Source organism: Haemaphysalis longicornis, unplaced genomic scaffold (assembly GCF_048455015.1).
Source record: "Haemaphysalis longicornis isolate Haplotype H1 unplaced genomic scaffold, Haemaphysalis longicornis Haplotype H1 scaffold_126, whole genome shotgun sequence".
Lineage (NCBI taxonomy): Eukaryota > Metazoa > Arthropoda > Arachnida > Ixodida > Ixodidae > Haemaphysalis > Haemaphysalis longicornis.
Window position 1 is genome coordinate 275,001 of NW_027526228.1, and position 12,155 is coordinate 287,155.

At 46.6% G+C, this 12,155-nt stretch overlaps 1 protein-coding gene across 3 annotated transcripts in view; it reads left to right on the plus strand.

The window, feature by feature from the left end:
• Positions 1–12,155, plus strand: part of LOC144163629 (uncharacterized) — an 86,878-nt gene that overhangs the window by 35,345 nt on the left and 39,378 nt on the right. For all 3 annotated transcript variants that reach the window (XM_077694434.1, XM_077694436.1, XM_077694435.1), the window contains 2 exons: positions 4,599–4,676; positions 4,790–4,849. In XM_077694434.1, coding sequence (XP_077550560.1) covers positions 4,599–4,676; positions 4,790–4,849 — 138 coding nt within the window. The remainder of the gene's footprint in view (positions 1–4,598; positions 4,677–4,789; positions 4,850–12,155) is intronic.

Sequence of the window (12,155 nt, forward strand, 5' to 3'; positions counted from 1 at the left end):
ACCGTCTCGCGGAATACTTTACTCTGTGAGATTGTTCCAAGCTCAGGCATTTGGCCGTGGGAGGATAGATCCGGCGGGACAGCAAGTAATGGGTGGGGGATATTATGACATACAATCAGATGACCCGTCCGCGCGGGACGGACTGACCCGCGCTTACCGGACTTCGTGGTAAGGAAACCGGCTCAGCTCAGTCCTGATGGTAAGTCCTCGGACTAGGCCATTGCTCGCGTAGTTTCCCTCGAGCCAAGAATAAGCGGGGGTTAAGGCCACTTTCACTGAGGATTTACGGGGGTTTCTGAGCAAACGTTTGAACACCGTTTGGGATACGCGTCGAGCGTCAAAATTTTGGATTGCTGTTTTAATATCTGTAAGGATTGCTACAGGTAGGGGGAGGGGTGTAATTAATCGGCCAGTGCTATCGCCGCCTTTTCCGCTGGTTCCTGGTAGGGCGTCTGGACTGTGATATTATCAAACGTGTTGGCGTTTAGGCAATTTCCAACGGCGAATGTGGTAAAAGCCTCCTGCTGCCTGTACTCTGCAACTTCAATGTACAAGACTGCTGGATCAGTTCTGTATTTCTTGTGCCGGGCGTGGGCTCGTTGCACCCTGCCATGGGGCCGGAACGTGGTTTGGCTACAGTGTTAGAGTGAATATATGGCGGAACAGTCATCGCGTCATGATATGATGTGGTATTTTATTCGAGTTTTTTTGAGGATGTAGGTTCTCTTTGGGTGCGAATGAGGCATTCCGATTGCCCCTTTAGGTAGGCCTAGACTAGCTCGCAGGCCTTTCTGTGAAGGCTTGACCCTTCCAGTCGGTCAGTGGACGTGCGGGGAGAACGACGCAGCGCTGCCTCGTAGGGGGGTCTAATTGGGGCATGAAATTTGTTGGTTTCAGCAGCTCTTACTTTAAACTAGAGGTAGAGTAAGCTAATCTGCTGTTGACGAAAGCTTGGAACAAGTGAATCATGTCTTCTGGGTCAGGCCTGAGTTCTTATTTGTGGCACTCTTGAGCAGACCAATAGTTGGTTCACGCGTCCTTTTAGTGTTTGGAAAAGTGGGTGATTAAGTCTACGGGATTGTACTTGTAGCCCTAGAACTTACAGTACCTTGATCTCTGGCATCTCTTTACGTTCAATGTGGAGTTTGATGTTGAAAGAGTGACGTTTTTTTGTTTGGGTAAATGAAAAGTAGCTCAGATTTTCTGGAGAGCTGGCCAACCCCGCTCTCCGTGCCGCTTTTACCACCACTTCTGTGCCCCTTTGCAGTATTTCTTAGATGCGGCCAGCACTCCCCTGTTAATCCCGAGGGTGATGCTGCTTGCATAGAGGCAGTAGTAGAGATGAGGATCCCGTTCTCTCATGGGGTGTCTATGATGGAAAGGTTAGAAAGGAATAGAGGCAGTACGTCTCCTTGCGAAGTGCCACGATTGCCTAGGGATAATGTGTCTCACACAAGTCTGTCCAGGTTATAGTGGCTGCCGGGTTTTACGAGAACTTTCTAACGTATTTGTACGCATTCTGGCATGGATTGACCACGGATTGACCTTTCTGGCATGGATTGACCAATATGGCTGCATCCGAGACGTTGCCACAGACTTTTGTCAGGTCCAGGGCCAATATCTACGACGGTTGGGGTCTGATAATATGTTTTGATCGCTGTATAATGATCTCTTGTGTGGAGAAACCACTTTTGAATCCCGTCATCGTGAGACAATATGAGAAATGCGCGATATCGCAGGTAAAGCCACTATACTTTTACGTTCGAGGAATACTAGGAGACGAGGGTACTTCGAAAACTAGTCTGGCATATGAATAGCACAGTGGTCGAGTCACCGCCCGTTACAGTGTTTACACGGCTGGAACTCACATTACGATTCCACCATGTTTTTTAGAGACGCGTGCACTTTTGAGGTAAACCGCTGCTGAAAACAGCCTGTTTTACTCTTTATGAGGCGCACACTGCTTTTGCATGAGGCAAATAGAACACCTAATATATTCTCAGGCCGTACAACGTCTGAACTCTGCACCTCCCCGTGCAGTACGCGCGTATTTAGTAAACTATTCTTAAACGGTTTGATTCCTCGTCCCTTCTAAGCACGAAATTGACAAGGACGTTGCCTGTAACACGCAACCAGGTCTCACCAATTATAATATTCCCGAACTATTCATCATTAACAGCTCTATACTTCACTTTGAAAAACGGTGTGTCAATGTACGTCCTACAGTGTATTTTTTTCCAATTTTCTTACTTCAACCGTCAACGCGGTATTCTTTACGCAATTTCAAATTTCTCCGTAAACCGAGACCAATGTTGTACATTAACCAGACGCTAACCGGGTGGCGTCTTATGTCAGGCGCACCTCGAGAAACGGCTCCCAGTTCCTCCTGTTGTTGTGGATCCGTTGTTACGACCAGCCACAATTATATTGACAAATTGTTTGTAAATGGGCACTTCACGTATCGACAAACAACGGCCCTAACAACAATCCGGTTCTTCAAAATTAGCGAGGCTCTTAAGCCCTTAACGTAATCCCCTTGAATGGGTTCAAACGTTTTTTGAAACCTATAAAGGTTCAGTCGCACTAACACGATATCATCATAACTCTATTGTCTCTGCTCAGGCGCACCTAAAGGCACAGCGACCAGCCCCTGCTATTTTTAGTTAGTATCAGTACCAACCCGCCAACTTTATTACCATAACATATCAGTTGATGTACGCCTAGCTGTTTTGTGGGTTGTCAAATAAGCTTTGAGAAGTTGACCCCAATTGTTCACTACAAGCTAGACAATATTTAAAGTGTGCTATAACTTGTGAAACAGTTTTGAACAGTTTTAACTTATATAATTTATTTCCACCGAAGCAGTTTCTGTTCGGCTCCGACATTCTTTATTTACCGTTCGTGAAAGCGTAGGGCGAGGAGCGAGAAGGAAAGCGAGAAGGCGAAGGAAGGAAGTTGGATGGAAGGCGGCGGGGTCCTGCTGCCGGAAACACCTAAGCTATGTGTACCTTCGCATAGCTGAATGTTGTTTCGGAAGCTCGCCGCTATAGTCAGTTACAAGTTAAAAACAGAAACGAAAGCTTATTCGTCTCGCTACCACCCCCGCATGTTTGTTCAAAACGCCGAGAATAATCTGAACACGAGCTCCCTTTTCAATCGCATTTTAAAAAGAAGCTCCGAAGAAGAATGGGACTATACTAGGTAGTTGCGAGCTGCATGTAGGTGAGTTAATTGACGGTGCATTTTTGAGTCATATGTGTGGCGGGCGTCGGCATCATGGAAGCAATAAAACACGAAAAAGACTTTCGGTGGTATTTTGTGGTCGCTTGAACGAGGGAACGTGTTTCTTTGTACTCAGAATAATGTCGGATTAATTCCTGATTCCACACTTCAGGCGGCCGTTTTTCATCACTGTTACTTCAGTAAAACGCATAGGAATTCTATGACGGTTTCAGCTAGAACGTTAGACTAAAAACGCTGCCCCCGGAAGAATTGTGCACATTTTCGTAATGCGACGATGTTGTCATTGAATCTGCAATTGCAAACGGCTTGAGAATGCGACTTCTGCCCTGTTAAATTTATGAAATGTATGTGAGGCGTCGTGAATGAACAAGGTAAGTCAATCAAGCAGACCCAACACATTGAAATAGTTATCTGCTAATTATACAGTTTTTCCTGATTATTTTTAAATTTAACAAACACTAACCACAAAGCCAATTCTTTCATTTTACTAGGCCTATCTGCCGCCTCTGTACACGAGAGTTTGTACGAAAGCCATGCTTGGTATAGAAGCCGGCGACGCTCTCTGTCAACCACCACCGCATGTTTCAATAATCGCGCGTTGTGACGTTTTTTCTTCTACACGCCCCGTCTTCACGGGTTGGTATGGGCGGAGTGGTACAGACAACTGTGCGGGTTCGTGGCTGCTGCCGTTTTGTAGTTTTGGCTGACTGTAGTAGTATTTTCATGAGTTGTTGATTATTTCAGGCGTTTTTTTTACGCAGGGCGCTGAGGCCGGCCAAAGGGTTGGTCAGCCGGCGCAAGAATTTAGAATTCATGTGGTCTAGAGAAATAAGACCCGAAAGATTCAATTCTTTTATTATAGTGCATCGCATTGACCATTATACAGGGCGGAAAAAAGGGCGAGGCAACAGAGAAGCAAAACTTGGCTGTTCGCTGTTTTTTTTCGATGACTCCTCGTGGAGCTGTTCGATTAACGATGCACGCGGATTGTTGAACGGCCCAAATTTTTGTATTACGGTGTAACACTTTTCAGCTAATATATCCAGATTACTGAGCGTGGCCTATCTTGCCTATGGACCTGGCTGCGCGCACTGGGCGCAAGTCCTAAGGCACAGTGGCTGCGAAAGAAGGTGCTAGACCCACACTCACTCAGTGGGTGCACTCGCTCATCCACATTTTTACCGCGTCTATGAAGCAATCAGTTCAAACAGATGCTTATGTTCTTTGCGTCACTGGCGCGGACAGCGGTGCTGTGTCGTAAACAGATTATGAAACTTTATCTGAAGCCCACCTGGAGCCTTCTGAAATAAAGTTTTGTTTTGTTATGTTATCTAGAGCCCACCTTGTCATTTCAGGGGTAACTGAGCCTCGCAAGCGACGACCATCTACAGACGACGAGCAACCCGAGACGAAACGCCTTCGTGCCGACAATGGTGGGTGGTTAAACATTTATGGGGTATCTTAATAAGAATACACGAGGGATATGCAGATACTTCCCCTTCAGGGAACAGCCCTTACAAATACTACATGTGGATCCCTATTGCAGAACCCCGTTGGCGTGGCCCGCTGCCCGGACTCGCACAGCGAAGTCTCTGTTGGCCTGGAGGTAAGAGCAGCCAAGCAGGATCGCTTTCCTGTCCTTCCGGGTTGGGTTAGGGCTAGGGCGTATGGTAGGCTTGGAGGGGCATGCCCCCACCATGTGGTAGATGTCCGGAGATTCCCCCCCTACAGTGCGAGCTACTGCCGGAAAAGGGGGTATCAATGTGTTTGAGAGCTGCCCAACCAAAGGGGATGGGTGTGTAGAGTCGGACTAAAAGCCCCTCCTTCGATTTATTTAAAGGAGCCATGGACGCGAAATAGAAGTTTGGTTCATTCGAAAGGTTGCCTCGTTAGAATAACACTGACATCACCCAAACTTTACAGAAATATGCTATATAGTAAGGCAAACACAAAATAGGCATGAGACACTCTGGCTAATTTTGCGTACAGAAATTTTGATGTGTTGTGGGAAACTCCTTGTGATTACCATTCCCAACGCAAATAAACAGACTATAAGCTTGCCGAACAAGGTATTTTAGCATACATTTAGTGCGCATTCTTTTTACAGCTGTCAGAATGGTTGGGTGAACAAGAAAATTACGAAAGAATACTTCAACATAGAAGCACGAATTTCATTTCTACGGCGTTCACTACACCGTAGGAAACTGCACGGCCGTCGAGCGCATCCACCTGGCATAAGCGAAGTCACCACTTACGTAACCCCTTTTTTAAATGCGGAGCATTTCTTAGGCTCGCCTGGTCCTCCGTCGTTGATGGCGGCGCCGTCCACACGCTCACTGCGCATGCGCAACTCTCCTCCTTACACCCACAGCTCCCCGATACTACAGTATAAAAAAAAGAAATAGCGGCGCCCGGTTTCGATCCCACGACTCTCTGGCCGCAACGGGCGGTACGCGGTGCTCTTCCCACTACGCTACATTTTTTTTTCTTTAATGCATGGAAATTTTAGAAAACTTCAAAACACAAGACACTTAACACACAATATAAACACTAACAGAAAGCAAAGGGCAAGGACATCAGTCAGGAACAAGTGCTACGAACGCGCCTTTTGTCCTCGACTAATTCAAACTACGTCAAGAAGCTACTGATACAACGAAGGCACGCGAAGCTGAACGTCAACGGAAACGGCGAACTGAAAGCTTTAGAGGGGGATGCTGAATTTGCCGTGGGAAAGCTGTGGCGGGAAGCGCCACGCGCCTTGCAGCTCAACCAGCCCCGTCCGCAGCGCCTCTGACGCTGATTGTGGCAGGATGCCCCTAGGGATTGGCCAACCAAAGAATACATCATGAGATAGGTTCGCGTTCAACCACCATCGTCATCTTCCCGTAGGGGAACCGCCGAAGAAGAAGAAGAACGAGAAGACAAAGCTGCGAAGAGGAGGGCGTGTACATTGCTCTCACCCGGTGCACCAATGTCAACAACCTTTACCTCACCAACGCTGACGGAGCCTACCGATTCTACCACAGAGACAACATCGACAAGAACATGATGGACGAGTTTCGGCGCCTCGAGAACCACCGCCTACTCACCGTAACACAACAGCACTTGCGTGCCTTCGCCACCGGTGTGGACCCGGACGCGGAATTCTCTCTGGAGCTAGTAAAAACCAGATCACTCAACATAACGGCAACACAATGGAACCACACGGAACCGCCACGATGCTTCGCATCCTCATCAGGGTTCCCCACGGGAAGATGGTGTAATTTTTTTTATTTTGATCAACCATAATGAAAGTAAGGCAGGAACAAATGCGGTCAAAAACACAGAAAAAGTGGAAATCGGTCTCTGAGCGGTATTGTCTTACCGCCTACGAAGCTTGTGAGTACGCAAAACACCGGAAAATACACCTTTTGCCGTTCGCAGTATCCTTAGTCAATATACTTACTTCTGGTTCTGGTACTTTCCCTGACCTCGTCCCCTTGATGTCAGAAAACAAACAATTCAGCTTGACAATTAAAATTAAACAAGAATAAAACAAGAAATCTGTCGAATATATTAAACTTGTACTCTGTCTTTAGGGCCCCTTTATGGCCCCTTTATTCTGTCTTTATGGCAAATAGTGACGAGCAACAACAAAATATCGCCCCTTGCGGTAGGTGAACCTCTAAGTGTTTATACACATGGGTGTGACGTCACGCAGTGGTGGTATCAGAACGAGTATTACAATTACAAAAATACCGCATTGCGCAACAATATAATACATTACATATAAATTATATAGAAAGAACAATATAGAAAATTGGCCTTGTATCTGCTCACTTCTGCCAGATATACATACATATATATATATATATATATATATAGAACACAGACGTAGGGGACGAGGGATTCCGTAAGGACACATATCAAAGTTGCAGTTGACCGGGCTCTGACCGGGCTCTGAGCAGTCGTAAATACAAAACCCCGCCGTATAGTCGAGAAGGGAGTCGCCGCGGAACTAGCTCAATGGTAGAGCACCGCACGCGTTATGCGGAGGTTGTGGGTTCGATTCCCGCTTCCGGAAAAAAACGGCGCATTTTTTCTCGACTTGAATTTTCAATTATTTATTCCTGCAAAAAAAAAAATGCAATCTGACCTCATTCGGCACTATAAAACATCGTTAAAACGCCAAACAGCACTGGCAATAAGGACTGCAACTTTGATATATATATATATATATATATATATATATATATATAAATCTAGAGAAAGATAAACTCACAAAGCGCGCAGAAACAGAAATAGAAGTAAAGAGTCGGTTACAGAGCAAGAACAATAACAAACAATGTTTACTTACGTAGCGGCAACGGGACTTGCCTTCATCAGAGTAAAGTTACATGAGTAAAGTTACATGATATATATATATATATATATATATATATATATATATATATATATATATATATATATATATATATATATATATATATATATATATATATATATATATATATATATATATGTATATATATATATGTATATATATATATATATATATATATATCAAGCAATAATATCAAAACTGGCTATGTAACTGCTCACTTCCCTCCTGATATCTTCTGCCGCCCAATGCCTCTCTTCCCTTCCCGTTCTCCTTTCACGCTCTTCTCCAGCGTCTCGACCTTCCCACCATAAACAAAGTGGAAGTCTGCTAAAGACACTTGAATTTCCCACGTTCGGCTGCTCGCGCGCCATCTGTCAGAACATTTCGTTACTGTTCGGCTTTGAGTGACGCCTCAATGTATATATTTGGGTGCGAGCGCTTTTTGTATTTATTTTTTCCAACGCCTAATTTTTCTTTCTGTCGCAAATACCACGGACACATCTATTTTGCATTAAAAAGGCAGTGCCAGTACCAGTTATGACTTGGTATTTTGCCTGAAATATGCCTAAAGTTTTATTTTGCTCTACAATGTTTTGAAGTATCAAGCATTGTTTCACATGCAGTGGTTTGGAAAGGTTTTGCCTGTACAGACTTCTCCGGTCAGAATCCTTTCATCTTTTCCCGGGTGACTGAATCGAGCAAATACACACTTCTTATACACGTATATACACTTACTCCTCACACCTACCTAGAGACACAATTGTTATTTTTGTTTAAGCAAGCCAACACAGACTATCGTTTTTAAAAAAATGAACTATCAAAGCATCTGATAGGATATATTTTTTGCAGGTGCTCTGCACCATGGGTAAAGCTAAAATACAAATACAATAAACAGCAATATTTCCCCCTACTTTCTTACACGCAACACACAACACCCATAAAAAGCTAGGATGAATTAGAAAAAACAAACTTCCTTATTTCAGTTGACAAAAACATTAAAAGGAATTCGGGCAGTTATGTTTCAACGTTTCTGAAAAGTCATTTGATAGCAAGTTAAACAGATATTGGCCACTGACAATGTGTGGTTTCTCGAATAGCGTGTAGTGGCAGCAACATCATCAACACTCCTATTACCATCATACCGACATCCTATCATAATCATCAGCAGTGCGCGGACTGGCGTGTGAGCTTCCCAAGGTACATTAAACACAACATGGAGACAAGCGGTCGCCTGGGCGATCACTTGTTTTCGTTTCTCCCAGTTTTCGCCGGTGACAATAAATAATTCACAATAAATAGAGGAAGCCAAACTCGCTCGACCGGGCACTCCGCTACTGGCTTCGAGTGAGGACCAGGAACCTCCGCGCAGTTGGCCTGGCCAGCGGCTCACCGGCATGTCGACGTTCGACAAGCAAATACCGGAGTTCGAGCAATGCCGCCGAATGGGTCGGTTTTTCAAGCCCGGGGCTACCGTTCTGCTGAACCACAAAAAATATCGCCCCTCAAGCTCTCCATCCCCTGTGCAGCGCTTCCGCTTCGGCTACGCTGCGTCCTTGGCGCTACACTGCTCAGCGAAGCTCGCACAACTTTCTCGCTACCGTTCGCGCACTCCCGCTTCAGGGATGAACTGTTTCGGCCTGCAGCAGAAGAGGAACACGCACGCTCCGCGCAGGCTTCTCCACCCCGCATAGTACGCTGTGTGGTATCCAGCACAGCGTCGTTTCTTCCAACTAGCTTAGGCCCCCTGGCCTAAATTTCCAGGCGGCGGCCACACTTACAGCGATAAGAGTTAAAGCCGACGTCATCACGGGTGCCCAACGGCCACAGCCCGCTTCGCCCGCTGCTACCACTTCATGCGAAGGCACCGACCGGTGATAACAGTGTACCAAGGCAGTGACCTCCCTCCCTCTTTCCGCTGACAGCACCACCATCAACTACACCCAGTCAGATCTTTGCTGTAACGCCATTCCGCGTCCCTCGCACCGCAACGCCGACCCCTTCGGGAAAGACTACAAGGAGGGTACACTTGCGCAAAGATAAGACTCACATCGACGCAGCCACCATAATCCGTCGTGACATTGCGTCTCCTGTCTTGGTAAAGACACGTGAGCACCACAGTCGCTGACTTTGCGACCTCATCCTATAATCTTTTCATGGTGTATTTTTTTGTGCAGGAAGAAATTCAATTCAGTTCAAATTCAATTCAAAATTTTCTAGGTTCACAATAAAACATGGTTACATTGATGTTTCTATAGTCAACTAGGTTCTCTCTCGGTTCCCCACCTCCGAATGGCTCACAAGGCGTCAAGACACAAAAAATTTAACCCGCATTTCCCTGAAGGGGAGCATGGGGAAGTGCGAATGCACGGGTGATGCGAAGGAACTCTTCTTGGCCAATCGCCCTAAGTGGGTATGTGGTGGGGTCGCTTTCGCACTTAAAAACTCTTGTTGGCCAATCGCCCTAAGTGGGTATGTGGTGCGGACGGACGGATGGCGGTGGACGCGTGATTCAGGGTCGCTTAAGATAATACTGATTGTGGAATTAAAAGCTATTTAATTCCACACTAGCCTGGTCAAAGTTTCAATGACTTGTGGGCTTGGCGCCTCGTGATCCCGATGTATGCTATAGGATTCAACCAGGGCTTCAATCCCATCTCGGTGAGGTATATTTGTGTACAGAGAAGTTACATCTATAGTTACAAGGAAGGCGCCATCAGGTATTTTTATGTTGTTATTTTCCCGTAGGAAGTGGTTAGTATCACGAAGATATGCCGAATGGGTAGCGAAGGAACTCTTCTTGGCCAATCGCCCTAAGTGGGTATGTGGTGCGGATGGACGGACAGCGGTGGACGAGTGATTCAGGGTCGCTTAAGCAGTGCATTCGCACTTAAAAGAATAACCTGGTAAAAAGCGAACTCGGCAGACACACTGGAACTTTATCTATAACGGTGTTTGTCAGTACGTCAGTATAGGGAAATTGTCGGTGCGTGTAACTGGGATGATGTATTCGTAGATGGTTCATTGCCAATGAAATGAGGCTGCATATTCTTATCGTCCTCGCCGGCTACCATTCCATTGTATTAGCACCAAGTTAAAGCTAAGGTATACTCGTATTCGGAGCGCGAACGTTCAAGAAAAGGTAAACATAACCGGGTCATTTACGTGACGCACGCTGCGTATCCGTCATGCTCGGTCGTCATTAGGGATGGCCGCGCTGAAAGTTGAAATAACTTCGTTTCCTGAGTAGAATTAGAGTAAGGCGGGTTCAGGCTGTTGTCGCAACTGCCGTAATAACTTTAAAGAATGACGCTGTTTTACGTCTCAGGCAACCGAACTGCTTGACACGCCGTTTTTACGACCATAGAGGACTATATGGCTTTTGCGTTGGTAGTCTGAACATAGCCTCGGCACTTGCGGAGTTCACAACGTAACACTTGGGGCTCGCATCACGATATTGCCAATTAGCCAAGGAGGGCGCCTATTTCTTCAGGGAACAAAGCTTATTGGAGCGAACTTGTGCACAGCTAAGAACTCAAAATGATTACGCCGTGCAAACGAAGCAGTCAATAACGTGATGTACTCAGGCGAGTGTCGGCGAATTCACTGGCGCGGCATCTGCTTATAGTGGTCACGTTGATACCGGACGTTTGATTGTAAGTGCATTTTTAAGCATCTTACGCCCATCGGAAGTTCCAAGGCGGGGACCGCTTTGCTAGCACAAGCGGCGAGTCCGAGCCGACATCGGCACCGGACGTGGACTCATGGAGAGCCACTCAGCGAGCGAAAACCGATGACCACCACCTCTCGCACCCCCCCCCCCCCCGATGCCACGGAGGATGACGACATGGAAGCCTACATCGAGATGGACAGCCACATCGACCAGGGCGCTTCGGCACTTGGGTGCGTGGCGCAGAACGAACAGCCATGGATCACCGTTACCAACCGAGCAAACAAGCGCCGGCAGCGATCTTCGCAAGCTGTCACGCCGCAGCAGCTTTTTATCGTAACGCCAACAAAGCCTACCCTACGCCAGAGCCGGCCTACGGTGGGCCAGCCAAGATGTCCCCCTCTCCCTCCTGATGATTACAAGGTCGCAATACGGCCGCGCGGCGGATTACAACTCAGCAAGGTGAGCCCAAGGACACTGCTTCTCACAGTGGTGCTGGAGGCGCAGATAACAGATGAGAAGCCTGACATTCGAGTCCGTGTTGACGAAAAGCAAAAGGTGCTCACTCTAAGCACCTCATCGAAAAAAATCGCTATCGCACTTAACAAGATGTCCAAAATTCCACTAAATGCAACAGCTTACGGCATCGCATCATACGGGGTCGCACCCGGTAATTCATGCAAATGGGTACTCTATGGAATAGGACATGACACCACACCATAAGAGCTACTGAATGAAATTCAAACCCCGGGCTACGAAGTCTTGGCTTGCAGGCGCCTTGCAGAATCACAAGCAATGGTGATCACCTTTTGCGGCAAGCGTGTCCCATTCTTCGTCAATGCATACGGGCAGACTCTTCGATGCTACCTCTACGAACGTACC